The sequence below is a fragment of the Mauremys mutica genome, chromosome 10 (assembly GCF_020497125.1).
Source record: "Mauremys mutica isolate MM-2020 ecotype Southern chromosome 10, ASM2049712v1, whole genome shotgun sequence".
Classification (NCBI taxonomy): Eukaryota; Metazoa; Chordata; order Testudines; family Geoemydidae; genus Mauremys; species Mauremys mutica.
The window spans coordinates 38168550-38191467 of NC_059081.1; the positions used below are offsets into that span (position 1 = coordinate 38168550).

At 43.5% G+C, this 22918-nt stretch overlaps 1 protein-coding gene across 1 annotated transcript in view; it reads left to right on the forward strand.

The window, feature by feature from the left end:
- Window positions 1-22918, forward strand: part of MYO3B (myosin IIIB) — a 298690-nt gene that overhangs the window by 165004 nt on the left and 110768 nt on the right. Inside the window, exons 24-28 of the mRNA XM_045033165.1 lie at window positions 4355-4432; window positions 8770-8975; window positions 19458-19569; window positions 20640-20802; window positions 21526-21606. Of these exons, the coding sequence (XP_044889100.1) occupies window positions 4355-4432; window positions 8770-8975; window positions 19458-19569; window positions 20640-20802; window positions 21526-21606 (640 nt within the window). The remainder of the gene's footprint in view (window positions 1-4354; window positions 4433-8769; window positions 8976-19457; window positions 19570-20639; window positions 20803-21525; window positions 21607-22918) is intronic.

A 22918-nucleotide genomic window follows, 5' to 3' on the forward strand; every position in this document is an offset into this window, starting at 1 on the left:
TCTCACAGTGGACCCACGGTACACTATGTTGCGTAAGGACGAGGAGCGGTTGTGACCACGTCCGGCCTTCCTCCCTAATGTGCTGTTGACCTTTCATATCATCCGGGATATCTTCCTTCTGGTCTTCTTTCCGAAGCCCCATTCATTGCGACGGGAGCACATTTGCCCTCCCTAGACGTCCATAGGGTGCTCGCTTTTTATGTCAAGCGGACAAGCCTTTTTGTACGCCCCCAACTCTCCGTTGTATTGGCAGACCGGATGAACGGCCTACCTGTCTCCTCCCAAAGCTTTTCATCTTGGATGATGTCATGCATTCGCACCTCCTGTGACTTGGCCCATGTTCCGTCTAGCCACCTTACTGCTCGTTTCACCAGAGCTCAGGCTTCTTCTGCTGCCTTTCCGACTCACATACCCTTCCAGGGGCTATGTCATGCTACTACCTGGTCCTCTATCCGGACCTTTGCCTCTTTGGTCTAACTGTCCAGAGATGATGCAGCCTTTGGCTCAGCAGTTTGCATTCTGCAACATCTCACTCCGACCCCACCGCCTACGTAAGGCTTGGGAATCACCTACATGGAATGGATATGAGCAATCACTCGAAGAAGAAAAAACGGTTACTTACCTTTGTAACTGTTGTTCTTCGAGATGTGTTGCTCATATCCATTCCAAACCCACCCTCCTTCCCCACTGTCGGAGTAGCCGGCAAGAAGGAACTGAGGAGTGGGTGGGTCGGCTGGTGTATATATCCGGCGCCATGGTGGCGCCACTCCAGGGGGCGCCCAGCTGACCCACTGAGTTGCTAGGGTAAAAGTCTCCGACGAACGTGCACGCGGCGCGCACACACCTACATGGAATGGATATGAGCAACACATCTCGAAGAACAACAGTTACAAAGGTAAGTAACCGTTTTTTACTTTATTGAGAACAATAATCTTTCTGCAACTATTTTTAGAGTTAAAAAGAGTGGTCTTAAGCTTTGGAAATGATCAGCGAAGCAAAGTCCAGTAAGTGTAGCCCCTGTGCTGACACCAGCATTATTTGGTTCAAATATTCATAGTTTATACAAATGCCACCTGTTCAGAGCAGATGGTAAACTGCCACAGAGCAAGTTAGCACTAAAATGTTAATGCTCCATGCAAGCCGTGTGTTGGTTGTTTTGCGTAATTTTGTTGAGCTGTAATAGAGCAACACAATCTGCCTGTGATTGGTAACCCTGGTTATTTTCATTCACAAATTCTGGTTGGATTTTCATAAGAACAGCTGTATTGACAGTATAATTGAGACGTGCGAGGAACAATATACTTGCTATCCATATCTACCCTCTAAAATTAACTTTGTGTTCTATGCTGAAATGCCAAGAAGGTGGTATTTTGAGCAATGGTGGTTCAGCTGGGTGAGACATAGAATTGCTGGTTTCAGAGTAGCAGCCGTGTTAGTCTGTATCCGCAAAAAGAACAGGAGTACTTAGTCCTTAAGGTGCCACAAGTACTCCTGGTCTTTTTATAGAATTGCTGGGCATCTGAACAGTCACAGAGGGTAATTACAGTAAAAGCAGTGTTATCTGGCACTTTACCAACCAGAACGCTCTAGAAACCAGCATTTCTGATATCTCCCAATACAAATCTTCGATAGAGTTGCAAAGAGTCCAGATCTGGGCAGCGCTCACCTTGGGTAGCTCCCAGCAAGGGGCGACATATCCCTGCTGCTTCTAGGCAGTAACTCCTTGCTAGGAGCCATCCGAGGTGAGCACCCCCTGGATCTGGCACCCCAAAACCCTTCTGCTCCCCAATCCCCTGTCCCGAGCCTCCTTGGGCACCCAAACTACCTCCCAGAGCCTGTGCCCTGCACCCCGTCCTGTGTCCCAGCCCTGAGCCCCCTCCTGCACCCAAACTCCCTCCCTCCATTGGTCAGTATAACTCTTAGTTAACCAGAATTTTTGACTAACTGGAACCTCCCATTTCCCCAACATGTCAGATAACAAAGCGTTTACTGTAATAGCAATCCCAACAGTGGGTAGGCAAATACTTCTGTGATCTGTGCCCTCATTATCTCCGACATACTATTTAATTAACTGACAGTGGTGATTTTTCTGTGCATTGCAAAAACAGGGCAGCTGTTTTACAGTTTACTTCCTGACCTTCATCACCATTTCATTTTATTTACAGGAAGTGTTAAAAACAGTCAGATTTTTTTCTTCCTATTTTTTTCCTTCCCAGTGGTTTGGGAGGGAACTCTTTTTAAAATTAGTTTTCAAGGTAAATGTATTTTAGTGACTGCTCCATGGACCAAAAGCTGTGTTACCATCCAAAGAATCCAAAACTGAGACCCTGACTCTGTGAGACATATTTAGCAATCTGTGATGATTTAGTAAAAGGCTGGATTAACAGGATTGGAGGGAGTCCTTGTTCTGGCAGGAAGATATAGATGAAGTACAGTTTGTTGCTTAGGAAAGGGGGTTGAGACAAGACCCAGCTATCAGACAGGAGTAATCAATATTGGGGTCAGAGAGATGTCACCCGTACTTTATGGGGTCCATTGAAAATTAGCAATTTAATAGGCAGCAGGTTTAAAACAAATACAAGGAAGTTCTTCTTCACGCAGCGCACAGTCAACTTGTGGAACTCCTTACCTGAGGAGGTTGTGTGAAGGTTAGGACTATAACAACGTTTAAAAGAGAACTGGATAAATTCATGGAGGTTAAGTCCATTAATGGCTGTTAGCCAGGATGGGTAAGGAATGGTGTCCCTAGCCTTTGTTTGTCAGAGGATGGAGATGGATGGCAGGAAAGAGATCACTTGATCATTACCTGTTAGGTCCACTCCCTCTGGGGCACCTGGCATTGGCCACTGACGGTAGACAGGATACTGGGCTAGATGGACCTTTGGTCTGACCCGGTATGGCCGTTCTTATGTTCTTATGTTCTAATTGCCTGGTCATTGCTATTTATACCCTGTAGTTCTACTTATAGGCATGAGTCCTTGGCTGTGGTTAGGGAAAAATAGGTTGTTAAACTGTATTTCACTGAAATTCTAATCTTGGCATTTTAGTTTATAGAAGAGAAGAGTGATACCTATGTGGATTTTGTATGTAGAACCTTTCAGACATGAGCTGTCTCAAAGCACATTACAAGGTAACAGATTGGATATTGGTAATACAAAGGCAAACATGGCAGCTGTGATGTGGTCTGTTATACCTCATAAACAACTTTGAAAATAAGAAAAAAATTAGTGAAAGAAGTAATGCTGGCTGGTACACTGAGCTTATACCATATGTTTCATTAAGTGCTAGGAGATCTTTAATATCTGTATAGACAGTCAGCAGATTTGGGAAGAAAGGACCTTTGTTTTTAAAGGATGGCACTTCAGCCCGCATTTCACTGTCAGGAATGAGTATATGAGTCGAAATCTTGGAGTGGAACTATAGCAATAAGGGGTAAAAATAATAAAACAGTAACAAAAAATAATAAAATGCTTCAATACATAGCTTGGAACCAAAGAACCTATTGAACTAATCTTTCTTTCCTTCTTTCAAGATGTTCAAAATCGTTAGTGTTTGGGTTTTTTTAAAATTGTTTTTAAACCAACTTTAAGTAATTATTGGAAACATAAGAGAGCCACAAATTCTTAGTAAATTTGCTGAATGGATTCCCAGTGTTTTCTCTGCTTTCTACTCACTACTTTAGTAATTTGGTACTTTATTTCTATACTGTAGTGTAGTGCTCACTTGAGAGGTGCCAATGATACCCAGTGGAGAATAAGTAGCTTGCACATCCTTCAGATGGTCACTGTTTTATATTCTCTCAGGACAAAGAAGGGCAGAAGACATCAGGTTTTGTTTCTGCAATGCTACATGTATCAGATTTTAGTTTTGTACAACCCAAACGAGGAGTTGTCTGGATCTGGGTTCCATTTTACCTGAATTATTAATGTTTGAGTGGTTCAGATCAGAAGATTTGGGTTTGCAAAACCCAAATCCAAACCATGGTGAATCAGATCCAAGTTCCATTGCATCAAAGCGGACAATGCTCAAAGAGGGATGGGGATAAAAGATTATTGTCTGGGCTCTTCTCTGTTGTGAAGGACAGTGCTGACAAATGGATTAACAAGACTGAAATTCTGCAGGCCAAGTCCTGAGAGCTGCAGAGTACCCACAATTCCTACTGAAGTCAGTAAGAATTGAGTGTTCGGCACCTCTTAGGGAACTGGCCCTGTGTAAATATAGGTCTCTAATGAACTATTGATAATGTGTATATATACACTAAAGAATGATCTTGATAAACATTGTACTTTGCTCTCAGATTTGGGATCCAAGAAGGTCTGTAAAACAGCACTGATGTCTGAGTTTATATTTCCAGATTGACACAATGGAGATGATGCGACATCCAGAGGAAACAACCAACATGAAGAGGCAAACCGTGGCTTCTTATTTTAGGGTATAAAATGTAAACTTTACAAAATGCATTTTGATTACATGAACGGATGATTAATCTAGCATTTGTGCGGCTAAGTGAGAGTGGTGGATAAGAGAGTATCCCTCGTCCACTATGATGCCTCCCTAGGCTTATGGAACTCCGACTCTTTTTCTTGCTCTTTCTTGTCACTTGACCATGGTGCTTCTCAGAACTGGCCAAAAATCTACTGGTACTAGGATCTAGGGCCTAGACAGTGACTTGCAGTCTATGATTTCATAACAAGCTGCAGTTGAATATTCTCCCTCTAAAACACTGTGGCCCAAGAATTAAGGCCCGTTTGAGCACACAAAACTGAGTGTGCAGTTGTATTTGTGCATACAAATATTATAATTGCAAATACCCAATTGTCTTTGCATCTTTGCTTGTGCAAGTGAGCTACTTTTTAAAAATACTGGCCATATGTCTGTTAATAAATAAGTAAAGTCAATCCATTTTTGCAAGCACCATTACAGAAGATAGAGGTAGTCAATCTGTCTGTAATAATTCTGTGATTGAGTTAACATAGGCTGTGCAGGTGAATTTATCACAATCAGATTGGTACAGAAATGGTGGGGTGGTTATTAAAAGGGAGTCAGGTCAGAACACTCCTAAGATATGCTGATTCTGGGGGTTTTTTTGGTTTCATGTGGTCATTGTAGGCCAGCGTAGCCTAGAGCAGCTCCCAAGCTACTAAAACTCAGCATATAGTGGAAGAAGTGTATAGCACAGCACCAGGATCAGGGCAATTCTAGTGGAAGCTTTATGCCACCTTGGATTCTGGCAGTACCCAAGGATTTTGCTCTTTATAGTGTTCACAAATATTTTGCAAACTGATCCTGATTTCAGTGAAGTCTTTGTTGTTCAAAACTGTTTGCTGGATGATTTGGAAAAACTGTTTCCTATGGGTTGTTTGGAAACTGTTCAATTCAACTATTCACTGTTAGAACGAGTGATTGTTTATCTAAGTAATATGTTATTGTTTCTGCTCCCTGAATGGCTGACTACAACTTTAAAGCAGGAACATAATTAACTGTCTTCTTGCTCACAGCCAAATGCCAATAATGTTCATTCACAAATACACTTGTTCGCATGTAAATATAGTATTTGCATACAGGGCAGATGTTTCTTCAACATTAATTAAGTAACATCGGGGTGAAAGTAACTTAAGGTACTTACCGATATGCAGGACCAGAGTCCTGAAAAAAGGGGGGTGGGACCCTCAACCAGAAGGGGAGGAGCTTCAGGCAGAAGGAGCGGGGCCTTTAAATCCTCGGGCCCTTTAAATTGCAGCCGCTACCCTGGGTCTCCAGCAGTGATTTAAAGAGCCCAGGGCGCCGGCTGCAGTAGCAGTGGCTGGGAGCCCTGGGCCCTTTAAATCACCACTAGAGCCCAAAGGTATCGGTATTGGCAGTGGCCAGGAGTCCCAGGGCTCTGGCAATGATTTAAAGAGCCTGGGGGTCTTGCTGCTGCCGCTACCTCAGGGTTCCAGCAGAGGGGCTCCGGTGGTGATTTAAAGGGCCAGGGGCTCCAGCTGCTGCTGGGAGCCCCACGCCCTTTAAATTGCCACCGGAGCCCTGGGGCTCCCAGCTGCCACCACTACCCTGGGGCTCTGGCCGTGATTTAAAGGGCCAGGGCCTTTTTAAATTGCTGGCCTGGGGAAGCTGCCCCCTTCCGGTACAGTCGGCTATGTACCGTCTCTTGCCGGTACGCCATACCGGACTGGACCGGTTTACTTTCACCTCTGAATAACATCCATTCACAGGAATGTTTTCAAATAATGACTAATGAGGAGGCAGGAATCTTATTAAGTTGCATATGGTATTTTTGAAAACCAAAAATATTTTCCAGTGTTCTGCCAGCTCTTGATTGTATAGTTTGGATTAAGCTTCATAGTAAAGAAATCATTATAATTGATTTACCTCCAGACTATTAGTTACTTTTACTTCAAGCACAATAATAGGTTCAGACCTTGTCTAGGTATCCTGGGGTATGTAAGTCTGAGCATGTCAAACTCTCTAAAGATTTTCTTTATTGGGGCCTGATTTGGCAAGGTATTTTAAGTATGTGAGTGTAATTTTAAACATGTGAGTAGCTGCTGGGACTATATTTATTGCAGTCCCTGGAACTCTCAGTTAAAATTAGATACATGATCAAGTGCCTTGTGAATGGGGGCCAAGATGGCGCATCAGTATTGGAATTGGTATGAAATATTGGTATGAAATTGCCCTTTCCAAAAGCACTGCTTCTGTAGTTTGAAAGTCCCGAAATTACATGACACTGGGTGGTGAACTCCATTTTGTATTATGTATTGAACTGTGGCTCAACTTGCCTGAGGGCAGCCTAACATAATGCTTTACAGACAGCTGCCCTGCCCAGGAAGGAAGAACTATCACTGAGAATCCATCAAGACTGCAAACTGGGGCCATTCAACTTTTGATCATCTCTCAACTGTTGCCTCACACCTTAAAACAATATTTTTTCTATACGGAGACTTGAGGGTGTGGGGGCAGTGAAGGTGGGGGCAGGGCAAGCACGGTGGGCAAGGGCTGAAGCTGTCAGCACATGACATAGAAACAGAGACCCTATTTAAGAGCAAGATGTTGCTCTGTGCAGGGAAGGGCTGACCCTCATCACATGTAGGAACGACTTGCAGGAGGATGAGAGCAGGAGTGAATGCCTAACCTGCACCACTGACAGGCCTCATACTCACAGAAGGGGTGAGATCAGGTCAGGGGAGGATGCACCTCAGGACTTCTGTCTTCAAACATCTGTAACTCTCAGATGTTTTAAGGGTAAAGTTTCTGTGGTTAAGAAGTTCCTTTGCTAAGCCTGTGTTCCTTGTTGGCCTGCTATATTGTCCCTGAATTGGTTGAACTAAAAGCCCAGACTGGCCACAGCCTAGATCAGGGGTGGGCAAACTACGGTCCGGGGGCCGCATCCGGCTCTTCAGACATTTTAATCTGGCCCTCGAGCTCCTGCTGGGGAGCAGGGTCAGGGGCTTGCCCTACTCTGGTGCTCCAGCTGGGGAGCAGTGTCGAGGGCTTGTCTTGCTCTGCGTGGCTCCCACAAGCAGCAGCATGTCCCCTCTACGGCTCCTACATGGAGGCGTGGCCAGGCTGCTCTGCACGCTGCCCCTGACCCAAGCACCGCCTCCATAGCTCCCATTGGCAAGGAACTGTGGAATGCCGCTGCTGCCGGGAGCTGCTTGAGGTAAGCGCTGCCCAGAGTCTGCACCCCGATCCCCCTCCTACACTCCACCCCCTGACCCAGCCCTGATCCCCCTCCTGCCCTCCAAACTGCTTGGTCCCAGCCCAGAGCACCCTCCTGCATCTCCAACCTCTCATGCCCAGCCCCACCCCAGAGCCCACACCCCCAGCCGGAGCCCTCACCCTCTCCCTCACCCCAAGCCCCAATTTCATGAGCATTCATGGCCTGCCATACAATTTCCATACTCAGATGTGGCCCTCGGGCCAAAAGGTTTGCCCATCCCTGGCCTAGATGGAACTCTGGGGAAGCATACTGGGAGGGTGGTGTTCAGGAGGTCTGAGACACTGATTTTGAGGTCTAGACCAGCTGAGTGCAGGAACTAAATCCTAAAGAAGGTTGTCAAACAAGAGGTTTGATCCTGGGAATGTGCCGTGTAGACCCAGAACTAGAAACAGTGACTAGACTCTATACAGATCAAGCTGGCTTGGATTAGCATGGGATTCAGTGATTGGATCCACTTGCGACAGATTGGTGACCAGACAATGGGGTACTCAGCCAGATTATAACAGTACCCATGGTATAGAAGTACCCATGAGTAGCAGATATTTTAATTACTTATATATATTTGTCATTCTAATAAAATTTGGTATGTTCTTTGTTATATTGCTTGGCCAACGATGATGGATGTTAGAATTCGTCAAAAATTTGTAAAAATTGAATTTTTCAACAGAAAATGTCTAAATGGAAATTTGCACCAAAAATCAATTTTCATCAACATTTTTAGTGTGTTCCTCAAACAACTAAAAAATTTCAGTTTCCAATAATTGCGAAAATAATTTAGTTTTTCTTTGTTTGTGGCATCTGAAAACTCAGGGTTGGGATTGGTTTTTGGATGTTTGACGCTTAGGTAAAAATGAAAAAAGTCAAAGAAACTTGAATGAAAATGAAAAAAAATTAATCAAAACATTTTCTTAGAAAAACAAATAATTTCTCAACCTTTCTATGTGATATCTTCAGGCATGTACAAATAGTTATGGATATTTATTGCTTCTTTAAAATAATTGTATTGGGGTCTCTTGTCAATTGTATGGTTTTTTTGCTTTCATTGCTAGTATTCTCTGATGGATCTTTTATCCAAAATGGTGGTTGGACAACCTCACTTTGTCCGCTGCATTAAACCAAATGATGACCGAGAGGCACTGAAATTTTCCCAAGAAAGAGTTCTAGTACAGCTACGGTACACAGGAATTCTAGAAACTGTCAAGATACGTCAACAAGGTTATTCTCACCGCATCCTCTTTGAAGAGTTTGTGAAAAGGTAAAACAGGTCTCTTTTTGTAACATGATTCTCTCTTTAAGACTCCATTCAGTAGACTGAGAGTTCTTCGACACACTGTGTGTTTTGTTGCAGAAGATTCAGTAAATGTTGGCTTGTACACCTAGGGCCTGATTCTGCTCCCAGTTGCAACACTGAAAACCGGCATAACCCTGCTGAGGTCAATGAAGCTACACTGGTATAAAACCAGTGTGAGACCAGAATCAAGCTCTTAAAGCTCTATATGAAAAAATGTCCCCATCATGTGTCCCTGTGACATGTGTAAATGAACACTTGTATTACAAGTACAGAGAAATTAATCACCTTTGACCATTATAAAAAGACATGGTTAGAGATGGAACTAACACAAACCTTTATACAAAATCTCTCAGAGCAGAGTGTTCAGTCTTGTCTACACTACAAAGTTTTGTTGGCAAAAGCTGCCTTTTGCCGACAAAACGGGAGGTGTACACACTACAGAGCTATTTTTGGCAGCAAAAGAAAACCACCTCAATGAGAGGCATAAAGCTTTTTGCAGCAAAGTTAAAGCAATAAAGCGTCAGTGTAGACACACTGTTTGTTTTGTTTTGTCGACAGAACTGGCTTCCACCAGTATCCCACAATGCCTGCCATGACCACTTTGCTCACTGTTTTGATCTCTGCTGGAATGCGCCCCTCCCCTTACAAAGCTCCAAGTATCTGACAGCTGAGCCTGCTGCTCCCTTTGAGGGACAGAGAGCAAATCATTAGCGTGGAATGCTCCTGTTCTGCCCTGCACTAGGAACACAGCAGCAGGCAGACTGCTGCTGCTGCTGCTGCAGGGAGTGTGTGAGGGTCGTCTGTGCTGCTTTGACATTCCTCAGCATGGAGGGCTCACAGAGCTGCTTAGGATGCTGCTCCAGGCAGCTGAGGAGGCTGTGGGAGAACTCAGAGGGAAACACAGAACCGCAGGCAGGCAGAGCGGACTGCTTTGGGAGAGACTGCTGTGCCAAGCAGAGCTGGGGGCTGATGTGGGGGGTATCCACTCCCCCTGCCTCTGGATAGGTCGGGCAGCCTGCTGCCTCCCCTGCCCCAGACACACCACTCTCCTCTCCTTCCCCCCACACACTTCAGCTGAAAAGGGGGCTGACAATCTACTAGGATGCCCCTGGAAGGATGGGATTGAGAAACCTGCATCATGTGACACTGTACCTGCTCCATGGGGCATTGCAAACCCTTCCCAAAGCACCCTGCTGCCAGTTGCAGAGTGAGATAGCTACCACAGTGCACTGCTCTCTGTGTCTATGCAAGAGCTGTTAGTATGGATGCACTCTGCTGACACAAAGACCTAGTATGGACATGCAACAGCGGTTTTAATTAAAGCGCTTTAGTAAAAGCATAATTTTTGCCAGCAAAACTTTGTAGTGTAGACAAGGACTCTGTCTCAGGCTGTCTGCACAGCACTAATCAAATAGTGGCAAAAAGCTAACCACACCCTATCAGATGTTTTTCGCCATTGGTGATTTCTGCCACATGACAACATTGTAGTGGCTTTGTGGATATTGCTCATTCAGCTAGATCAGGGGTTCTCAAACTGGGGTTTGGGACCTCTCGGGGGTCGTGAGGTTATTACATGGGGGGTCACGAGCTGTCAGCCACCACCCCAAACCCCGCTTTGCCTCCAGCATTTATAATGGTGTTAAATATATTAAAAAGTGTTTTTAATTTATTGGGAGGCTCGCACTCAGAGGCTTGCTATGTGAAAGGGCTCACCAGTACAAAAGTTTGAGAACCACTGAGCTAGATGAATGTAAAAAATTATTTATAAATGTTTTTGTGACTAAAAACATTGTTTGATTTGCTGTGTGTTTTTCTACATATGAAAGTTATAGCAGTCTGAGTTAAAGTTTGAATTTAAATTGATATAACAATGTAAATCCCCATGTAGACACTCTTAATCCTGTAGAAGAGCACCTTTTTGCAGCGGCGGCTCCAGGCACCAGCGCTCCAAGCACGTGCCTGGGGTGGCAAGCCACGGAGGGCGCCCTGCCGGTCCCTGCGAGGGTGGCAGTCAGGCAGCCTTCAGCAGCTTGCCTGTGGGAGGTCCGCCGGTCCCGCGGATTTGGTGGTAATTCGGCGTTGGGTACGCCGAATCCGCGGGACTGGCGGACCTCCCGCAGGCAAGCCGCCGAAGGCAGCCTGCCTGCCGTGCTTGGGGCGGCAAAAAAGCTAAAGCTGCCCTTGCTTTTTTGGCTTAGTTTATGTCACTTTGGAAGGGGTTTAAGCTACACTGAAAAAGCCACTCGTTCAGGAATGAGAGCCTATTCTGGAATAAGACTGTCCATATGGGGCGTTATAATTATATCGGTTTAACTATAATGGTGTAGTTATAGTTATAGCTAGGAAAACCCTGCGACTTGTGAGCATTCTGACAGCCTCTGGATATTTGTGAAAATGTTTGTGTCTCCTAGAAGCATCATGAATTTTAACACACAGAAGTTCTGGGCTTATTGCAGGAATCACTGGGTGAAATTCCATGGTCTGTGTTATGCAGGAGCCAGACTAAATGGTCCTAATGGTCCCTTCTAGCTTTAAAAATCTCTGAATCTGTGAATTATTTGCTATTCATTATTCTCCTGTTTAAAATATTTGTCATCTAGTCAGAGATCAGAACCAGTACCAGGTGACAACGTTAGTTGTGAATAGCTAAAGCAAACACTTCACAAATAACTCATAGTCTGAAAATTGCTCATCCAGACAATACAGAGAATATTCATGAATAATGAATCCAATCAAAGAAAATCAGGATCCATTCATGAACAATCACTAACTAATAGGAGCTAAATTTTTAATGACTTGTTATGCTAAGAGTATGTCTACACTGGCACTTCGTTGGCTGAAAAGCGCCGATGAGAACAGCACTTTGTCAGCAGGAGCGCTCTCCTACTGCTGCTCTCTGCTGCTGCTTGTGGGGGGGGTGGAAGCTTTTTGTCGGCAGGAGAGCTTTCTCTGCAGACAAACAGCATCTACGCTGTGCGGCTTTTCATGGCACGGCTGTAGCGGCACAGCCAGGTTGCTAAAAGCTGCGTAGTGTAGCCATACCCTTAATGAATATACAATAGGAAAATAGATTGTGAAGGAAGAGAGCAAGAAAATAAAACAAGAAACAGATTTTTCAGGTAGGAAGAGTTCTCTGTTCACTGAAAGCACTCTACTTTTTGAGTCTAATTCTTCACTCATTATACCAGTTTTACATTGGTGTAATTCCATTGATTTCACTGGGGTTATACCAAGGCCCTTCATCTTTGTAGTGTTTTATGAACATTAATTAATCCTCAAAGCACTTGTGAAGAGAGGTGAGGGAGAATTAGTGGGCTTGATTCTTCTCTCATTTACACCTGAGTCCATCAGGATTACCTCCCTTGAAATGTAGCTGTAAATTGAATGGAGAACAGGGCTAGTATTATCAGTATAAATTTACAGAGTTAGAGCACAACCTTGAAAAGCCATGGTAAGTCTAACACAATGCCAATTGCAGATTTGCCATCAGTGCAGACAGGTGCAAGTCATGTTTAACATCTTGTCAAAGGGTCCTTAGGTTTGTGGGCTAACTTGATGTAATTTCCTAGTGAAGAGAATCTAAATAGGGAAAATAAGGGTCAAGAGATAGTTGATTTGCCCAACACCATAAGGCACTCAGTATTTGAGCTCAGAATATAGGCCAGGAGTTTCTTGCTCCAGCCCTGTCTTCAGTCCACACCTTCCCACTTCTCTTAAAACAATTTCCATTTCCCCTACCTAATTTGTTTAAGCTTTGCTAATTTTTTGTATAGGTAGAAGAGAAAGCAGGCTTCCTTAACTAGCAGCTCTGATTAGTCAAGTGTTTTTAGGCGCTGAAGTAGTTGAAGACAAAAAAATATTTGAGAAAACAGGTCAAATGCTAAAGAGATTGGCACTTCTTTGTTCATAATCAAAAAGCTATTAAGAACAAGAGTTTCAAAATGTCAGTAAATCTGAGGATATCAAAGATTTTCTAAGCCAGCAAGTTAATTGGTATTTTGATCCTTTTGAGCAACTTAACAACAAAATGGATGAGCCAGCAGTTTTTTCCCCCTTGATGTTATTAAACAAATAGGTGTGCTTCTTATCTTCCTGTTCAGTAGTAGTGTTTTGTAAACTCTTAGCAGGAAATCTGAGGACAAAACAATCAAAGTCAGGGAGCAGAGCCATTCAGGGTTTATCAGGTGGAGGTAAATAAAAGATAAAGTCTTGTTTAATGTTATTCTTTACTGTCTTCTGTTTTCAAGTAGAACAGATTATTTCATAGTGTTGCAGACCTGGAAGATAGTTTACTGGGTTTAAAAACAGATAGTGAAAAAGAGCTTAATTCTCACCCATTCACACACTGCTTCCTTAACCAAGGATACAACCGTCTGTTATAAAATATATATCTATGTATATCCCTTCCCTTGAAGTAAAAAAGAAGTAATCCATTAGCCCTACAAACACAACTAAATAGTATCACTTCCAAGATCCTCACAAGCATGTGAAAATGTGACATGAAGTCTTGTATAACAAGTTAGGGAGGAAAAAATAAAAGATAGCTGTGATTTTCTTATTCATTACCTTCTTCTCTGGTCTCCTATCCTTTGTCATAGACTGTCTCACTCCAGGATTGTGACAGGGCACACTACTGTTATGCTTTTCCTGAAAGCATTGTCTCCTCAATGGTAGGATGATGATGAGATTATTTATTATATCACTGGGATGGCCCATGCAGGTCCTGATTGTGCTAGACACTGTACAATATGCAAAAAGATATAGTTTGTCTCAAAAAGTTTACAATCCATGGCCTTGATCTTACAATTCCAGCTACCCAAGCTGGCTCATGAACCTGTAGAGGCACCATTGACGTTAATAGATTCCCTAGGGCACAAGGATCCACCCACACAAATTCTGTGATAGGGTTGGGTTTTATGGGGAGGAGGGAGAAAGAGGAGTGGAAACCACTGCATTTAGTACTGCTCTGCCATTCTAAATCCCTAATATGTTTTCATCAATATATGCAATCCTCAAGCCTTGTCCCCTCAATATGTGCTTTTGTCTAATCTCATTCATTAATTCAAGAACAGGTGAATGAAATTGAAAGGCAACACATTTACAACTGAGAAAAGGATATACTTGTCTAAGTAATTTTTGACTTGTTCTTTCCCTGTTTTAGACTCTGATCCTACCTCATTTTTACGGGCATTCACTATGTTAGACATCCAATCACCACCAACCTTCTTGGTGAAAAACGAAACAAACAAGTCATTAAGCACCTCTGGCATTTCCACATTTTCTATTATTGTCTTTCCCCCCTCATCGAGTAACAAACCTACTCTGTCCTTGGTCTTCCTTTTGCTTCTAATGTACTTGTAGAATGTTTTCTTGTTACTCTTTATGTCCCTAGCTAGTTTGATCTCATCTTGGGCCTTGGCCTTTCGAAGTTTGTCTCTACATAATTGCTAGAAACCATATAGGCCTAATTCTGACTTCAGTTGTACTTGAGTAAATCCCGAGTGACTCCATCTTGTATCTGATTTCTGTAGAGTTACTGTGGATTTACTCATGTACAACTGAGGTCAGAATTAGGCCCAATAATTAGAAAGTCTCAGAATTTCAGCTGCTCTGGATAGCCTCCAGATGTTTTGGTGTGTATCTCAATTGAGCCACATTTGCCCTCCCTCTTCCACCATGTACAAGATTAAACAGTTGAACAGTGGCTCAAGCGGGTGTTTCACTTTCCTCTAAAGCATCAGGTACTGGCCATTGCCAGGACCAAGATGTTAGATTAGATTAATTGATTGTATGAGCTCATTTGACAAATCCTGTGTTCCAACAGGGAGTGAGCCTTAGTACATGAAGGCAGATTAAATAGGTGCCTACAACAGTGTGAATTTCTCTCTCTCTCCCTCCCTCTCCCCACCATTCCCCCCCTAGAGGCAGAGGTGAAATTAAGCTGATCCAGTCTGGTGTACCGGTAAAAGCTGGTACACAGCCGACAGTACTGGCAGCAGCCAGGAGCCCTGGGGCTCCAGTGGCAATTTAAAGGGCCTGGGGCTCCAGCCACTACCGCACCAGCAGCCAGAGCCCTGGGCCCTTTAAATCACTGCTGGAGCCCCGGGGAAGCAGAGGTGGCTGGGAGCCCTGAGCCCTTTAATCACTGCCAGGCCATGCTGAAGGGCTGGCTGGGGGAGTGTGGCCCCAGACCTGCCCCTTCTGCCTGAGGCCCCGTTCCTTCTGGTTGAGGCCCTGCCCCTACCTTGCTCAGGACCCCGGCGGCCCTGCATACTGGTAAGTCCCTTAAGTTACTTTTACTCCTGACTAGAAGGGAAAGAACACCGCACCCAAAAGGTGCATGGGTTACAATATAACAAAAGAGGCAGGAACCAGATGGACACTGGACTATCCACTAACAGAAAAAGAGAAAAACTAGAGTTGGTCTCAAACACTGAACTTTAGGGGTGATCCAAAATCTAGACCTCAACTCTGGATTTTAATTTTGGAACCCAAATCTAAGTACCTTTAAACTTTGGGACTATTCAAACTCCAGGACCATTTCTGGAAAAAAGTTCTTACACAAGAGCATTTAGCAATGAGAAAGGATTTGCCAGTCTTGCAGCTCTTTTGTATGCGATGATGGCAACACTTCTGTTTTTACATTTGACACCATAAACAAAAAAGTTTCCAACAGGAAACTTGACACTAAAGGAAACTTATTTAACCAGTTAGTGGAGTCCTCCATCCAGTGGCTGCACTTTGTAAGAACATATGACAAATTTAGAAAAGCACAGGTTAAGTTAAACAAAGCTTTTATGAACTATCAGAAGACTGACTACAGATAGAACACTCCCTTTAGACAAAAATAAATTCCCAGCAGCCCTCAGTTAATAAAGCGCATAGTTGTTTTTTACAAGATTAACATCTTTTATAAATAGCAGGCAGTCAACATAGCACTCAGGAAAAGCATTCGGTACTGAAAAGTGGCATCGCTTTTACTTACTGTTCAACTATATACTGTTTCATAAGGATAGCAGCAGAAAGTAAGCCATGAACAGTTTGAAATACAAAGTTGTATAGGAAACTAAATAAGATGGTAATAAGGTGTATAATGTAACTAAATTGTATGGTCAAGTCCATGAGCTAAATACCTCAAAAACCCGTATAACCAAGAATTTTTCACTATGTGACCCTGATGTAGCTTCTAAATTGCTAGGATGCCAACTGTAATATATTAATGCACAGAAGATTATTAGATGTTGAAAGAATATTTGATATTAATTACAAAAAAGCCAGATGATCTGAAAACTATTCTATACTTTTATATGCCCCAACCCACCCCACACACTAAAAAATACATGGATTTTTGGGAAACTGATATAACCTTTCTAAAGAAGTATGAAAACAAACTTAAGTTATCAGTATGCATAAATCACATGAACATCCAGTGTTATTTATGACAGAACTTATTTAACTCTACATAAATTGTAAACTGTGGGCCAGGTTGAAAATAGATGTTGTGGAGCTGCAAACTAGCACATACTTTTTGGGAAATTTGGGGGGTGTTTTGATTGGGTTTCACCAATACAGCTCAAAAGCCCATCACTCTTCTGGGGATTGACAACATTCAGGGCCTGAGACCTGAAGAAGAGCTCTGTAAAGCTTGAAAGCATGTCTCTTTTGCCAACAGAAGTCTCTCCAATATCCTGGGACCAACCAACCTACGACACTAAAAACAACTTTAATCTTAGTAATAAACTAGATCCACTCCTTTATTTTCTCCTGAATGTCGCACTGCTCTCCATAGCTGCTAAATGATATCACCCTTAAATTTCCTTCATAAGTACTTGCCTCAATAAATTATGAGATATGGCTGGTATGGAGCAATTCACTGCATTAAAAAAAGTACTTTAATAATACATAATCTGCCACCATTCATTACACAGTGTGAACCATGTCTTCAATCGTGATACATCAGCATAGCTCCTCAGTGTGTCTGTTCCAATATTGGCTACAATGCTTTAGCCATTGGTTTGTTACCTTTTGATCTTTATTGACAATTTTAGTGGTTCTTTTTTCTTTCTTGTGACAATTGGTGCTGCTCTCTAGAGATTAACTGAAGCTAATATTTGAAAATCATATTCTCCTGGTTTCTCCCTCCATAATAACTATCCATATTTTCTTTAGTATGAGTTAGCCTGTGCCCAGTCCTTACATGGCTGCATGTTTCAGGCTCTCGCTGGTCACTTCCCCTTCTTTGGATCTTAAGGGGCACCTGGTTGCTGTTCCTCATTTTATATCTCAGGGGAACAGTTAGCGAGGCCTGTCACCCTTCCATCAATCACAGTCTATAGCAGGGGTGGCCAACCTGTGGCTCCGGAGCCACATGCGGCTCTTCAGAAGTTAATATGCGGCTCCTTGCATAGGCACTGACTCCAGGGCTGGAGCTACAGGTGCCAACTTTCCAATGTGTTGGGGGTGCTCACTGCTCAACCCCTGGCTCTGTCACATGCCCTGCCCTCACTCCACCCCTTCCCATCCCCTCCCTTGAGCCTGCCATGCCCTCGCTCCTCCCCCTCCTCCCCAGAGCCTCCTGCATGCCACGAAACAGCTGATCGGGAGGTGTGGGGAGGGCAGGGGAGGCGCTGATCAGTGGGGCTGCTGGTGGGCAGGAGGCACTGGGAGTGGGGGGTGGGGAACTGATGGGGGGGCTGCTGATGTATTACTGTGGCTCTTTGGCAATGTACATTGGTACATTCTGGCTCCTTCTCAGGCTCAGGTTGGCCACCCCTGATCTAAACAATTGAGCTCCTACACAGATGTAACTTAAGGACTAACAGCCAAGTAGTTTAAATATGGTAGAGGTGACAGTTCTGGAACAGGGTGGGGCAGACTGGGGGCATGACTGCTGAGTGTATACAGACTTTTACTCCAGAAATTTAAAGGCACAAGAGTGGTCACTGGCTGAAATCCTGGCCCTATGGAGGTTAAAGGCAAAACTCCCATTGACTTCAATGGAGCCAGAATGTCATCACTCTTTGTTAGTGTGACACCAGTTCCAGGTTAGCACCTTTCTCTTACGCTTCTTCTTTCCAGAAGCCATAATCACTTCCTGTGGGACCAGAGCTAAGTATGAAGCTGAATATGGTCCCATAATTGGTGGTGATAAAGTCTGAGTTTGAATTCATACATTGTATGCTGACTTAGGCTTGTTTCCTCCCTACTAAAAAAGGTGTTGGCTCAACTGACAGTTAAGAAGTGCTAATATCTAAAACGTTGCAGAATCAAATTCACCGCCAGTGTAAACTAGCACAGCTCCAATGGGCTCTGGTGGAGCTGCACCAATTTACACCAACAGAGAATGTGGCCCTTAGTTTTTAAAAAGACGGCATTGCTTTTAGACATAGTTTTTATATACATACAAAAAACAGAGGTAAATGTAGCATAGGAGAATATGATGGAGTGTAAGACTGATTTTCTAATCCTGTTAGCTCTGTATGACGATGTGTGTTTATTTGTATTTATTTTAATGCTTTGTAACAAGTGGCAGACCATTGCCCTTGAGGCTTTCATAATGATTAAAAATGCATAATATCAATAAAAATGAGTAACTGTGTGTGTGTGTGTGTGTGTGTGGAGAGAGAGAGAGAGAGAGAGAGAGTCCTCACGCAATCCTAACTAATAATTACTAGCTAGTTAGCAGCAGCAAAGTATCTCCTTTATGTTCGCCTCCCCACACTTTTCCCAGATATCTGAAAAAAGGGCTTTGCAGGGTGGCCAGAAGGCTAGCAAGTGCCAAAGAAAAAGGGTCTTCAGGGAAAAAACTGTGCAAGCAGCCCTCTTCCATTTAAACTGTCTTTAGGACTTAGCTTGAGCACTTCTGCTGCCTTGCTGAGTGCAAATGCAATGGTGTCACATAGGGAAAGAGGAGTGCTTTCTTTCTCCCACTTCTCAGGACATTTAGAGCGACATCTAAACTTGAGGGGCATATTTGTAGATTCCCAGAGGAGATGAGTTTTTTTTTAATTTTCTCATTCCTTTCCATTGTTTTGCTTTCTACCACCTCCCCAACCTCTCACTGGTATAGCTCCATTCCCAAGCAAAACTTAGTGCAGCATCTAGGCTGTTCTAAATGGCACTGCCTCATAAAATCTCCTTATGGGCCATTACACTGGCAGGGATTGCTAGAGTGCAGCATGCTTCAGCCATAGCCCTTTCCTCATGCACCTAAGGATGAAATAGGTGGTGGCAGTGTTGGGTGTATCCTCAGCTGCCCACTTAGGACTTTAATCCCCTTTGTCCACCTTATTAGTGGAAAGGAGTCTGGGGACTTAGTAGGGCTGAGGATCTGGCCCACAATACTCAGAGTACTTCTTTAGCGGGAGTATACTAATTCCCTGTTGCAATCAAAGTGTGTTTATGTAGCAATTAACTTGCTCTTTCTTTGTCCTTTGGTGTTTGTAGGTATTATTACCTGGCTTTCAAGGCACATCAGACCCCTCTTGGTAGCAGAGAAAGCTGTATTGCTATTTTGGAGAAATCAAAACTAGACAATTGGGTTCTTGGGAAAACAAAGGTAGGGCACGTTTCTGGTTTTCTCCAGGGGTGTCCTCTCTGCAGTGAGGCATGTCTAATGAGTGGTTTAATGAAGCCGTGGCTCATTCTGCCCAGCATTGTGTGGATGTGACAGGAAAGGGAGAGGGTGCAAGGAATGTCCCCTGCTTCTACACGCGGACTGCTGCTCCAGGCTCATATTGCTGCAGATGCTAGCCTCCCTAGATCGAGGGAATGCCCCTTTCCTCCCTAGCCTGCATAAGGAGAGATGCACATAAAACCTTCTCCCAAAGGTGGCATAGTACCTGCACCACCCCTGGGTGCACCTGAGGCATGATGCCTCCAGCAACCTACTGCAGGTTGTGGCTTAATGCCACCATTTAGCCTTTGCTATCTGTGAACCACTTTAGGCCAGTATCAGTTTGCTGTGTTAGAAGTTGTCCTGCCTTTCAGATGAGCTGCTCTGGGCTATTTTAGTAGCAGCCTTTGTTCATGGTTTTAAATGATGTGACTGATTTTGCAAAATATGGGGCCAAACCCTGAATTGTTTGCTCATTCCTTAGAAGTCAACCCACGGGAGTTTCCTGAATAAGGGCCCTTCGGATTTGGCCCCTGAACTAGAATACAATATTGTATTTATAAACTCACCCCTCGCCCCTCTTATCATTATCATGAGGAATGCTTTGTGCTAATGTTTATCCTAAGGACTCCCACCGGATTTCCAGTGTAAGGCCACATTAATGAAAGAGACCATTATTGAAAATGTTACCACAAATCAGCTCTAGCTTGAAAAGCTATATTTAAACATTGCTGATACAGAAAAGCAGCATTCTGACCAAGCTGTCATGGGTTATTTACTTGGGGTAATGGGATAATTGTGTGACTTACATTGTAATGGGTGATTGTAATTAGTGGAATAAACTAAAAACATATATTCTACAACATGGTTTCTGAAATTCTAGCTATAAGATTTAGCAGCTTTTTCTAGCAATGATGCTGTAATGTAGATTGAAACAATACTAATGAAGAGGCAGTATAAAAGATTTTATTCTACTGCTTACATGTAATGCTGAACCTGTTGTTCCATTTCAGGTGTTCCTAAAGTATTACCATATAGAGCAGTTAAATTTGTTCCTGCGAGAAGTTATAGGCAGGGTGGTGGTAATGCAGGCCTATACCAAGGGGTGGCTTGGAGCTAGGAGATATAAGAGAATCAAAGAGAGAAGAGAAAATAGTGCTGTCACCATTCAGTCAGGTAAACATTCATATTTCTTATTTCATGCACAATCTTGGCATTTTCAATTGCCTGCAAATTATCTATTCATTTTCTCAATGGTTTGCTGTGAAATCAAAATAACATGTGGTACTTTTTCCCTCCAGCTGATACCAACATTACAGATTAATTTCTAAGTTATCAGTTTAGTAATCACTAATGTCTTTGTTTAAATGTTTTACTATTATAGACTATGCCTGTAAACAAAGAAAGAGTGTTGTTCAGTGTCTCTCAACTAACGTGCAGCATGCAGAAGAGATGCAATAGCTACACTCTTCTTTTTGCATGTACCTCTGCATTCCAAATAACATAAATACTGCCGTGGGCTGGGAAGGTTGATTATTTGTAGTTTATCATGCTTCACTCTATTGATTTATTTTTTGGGAGGCGGGGCATTAGAGGGATGCAGTTGTTTGCATTGAACTTTGACCTCCAATAATTCTGCACCTCACAGTCTTTGCTTGACTTTATGACATCAGAGAGCACATGTTGACAATTAAAATTTGGAAGACTGGAGATGTGTTTGAAGTTCTGGAGATGCTTATACTCCAGTCATGAGCCCAGAGTTCAACTGGTGGGTGGGTGAGGAAGAGGTAGTGGGAGGGGGTGGTTATGGCAGGGAGGATGAAAGATTAGGCACATCTCTGACTCTATAACACTTCCTTAAATAAATGTAATTCCCAACACATGGGTTTGTATTTTTAGCCTGGAAAGGATATGAAGCTCGCAGGAAGTACAAGGAAATCAGGAACAGAAGAACTGATGCTGCTATACATATTCAAGCAGGTAATTAAAACATTATTTCCACAGACTATATCTATTTTGCTATGGATAACTTCATGTCAGTATTTATAGCTGAGAGAAATGTAAACAGCTCAAACAAAAGCAATCAGAAAATACTGCTTCTGATCATGTGTTCTTCAATATCAAATGTCACCAGTGACAGGACTCTAGCACTTTAGAGCTTTTATGGTGAGTACCTTTTTGAAAGCAAAACATACTGATTAAAAGCCATTGGATGAGTTTTCAGGGATTCATCTGGGCTCAGAGAGTCAATGTGTATTAACCATGTGTAGAGTTGGTGTGAAGCACTAGAATCATTTTGCTTAAAGTGTGGATGATAGGCACTGGACATGCCATCTCTCTGGCTTTCTGGTTAGCCCTAATATTGGCAGATTGCCAGGTTTTATTCTTAATTGCTGCTGATTTTCCCAGTTTGGGCCAAGCCTCTGATTCCCTGCCAGGCTTCAATGCACTCAAATCAATATGAATTTGAATAAACTTGAAAGAGATTATTGACGGAACAGGCCCGCAGGGTGGTGCAGGTCTCTAGTAGAGAGCAAGAGATCATATGGCACTGAAAATATAAGATCCATCCTACTGAACTCAGTAGCAAGGAGGCTATAGTTTCAAATGCAGCCAACATGAAGCAAACTAGGGTTGATGTACCACACCTGTGCACAGGGCCGGCTCTACAGTTTTTGCTGCTCCAAGCAGCGCACTGAATTGCCGCCGTGGCCGGCGGGGGCAGTTGTTGTGCCCTTAGGGCGGCAGGCGCATTTCCGCGGTGGCGGCAATTCGGCGGCAGCTTCTATGTTTAGCTGAACCCGCCCCGGACAGCTAAACATAGAAGCTGCCGCCGAATTGCCCTCACCGCGGAAACACGACTGCCACCCTAAAGGCGCACGGACTGCCCCAACCCTCCGCGGCGGCAATTCGGCGCACTGCTTGGGGGCAAAACAACAGAGACTGCCGCCCCTTGCAGAGTGCCGCCCCAAGCACCAGCTTGGAATGCTGGTGCCTGGAGCTGGCCCTGCCTGTGCATGCCATTGTTCCCTGCAACCAAGGGTGAAGGAGTTCTGTAACAGATCTAAAAAGAGCCATAGCAGATGGACCAACAGAGAAACCTGTGCTCCACATTTCAGTGCAGCCATTGCCTATACTATAATTATGTGACTTTTGTTACCTCTGAGTTCTGTTTTCCTTAGATGATAGTTAAACTGAAAGAAAAGATTTTTCTGCTGAATGTTCTCTCACTTCTGAACATAAAACCAAAATGTTAATGACAAGCCATTTTCATTATAAATCCAACAACTAA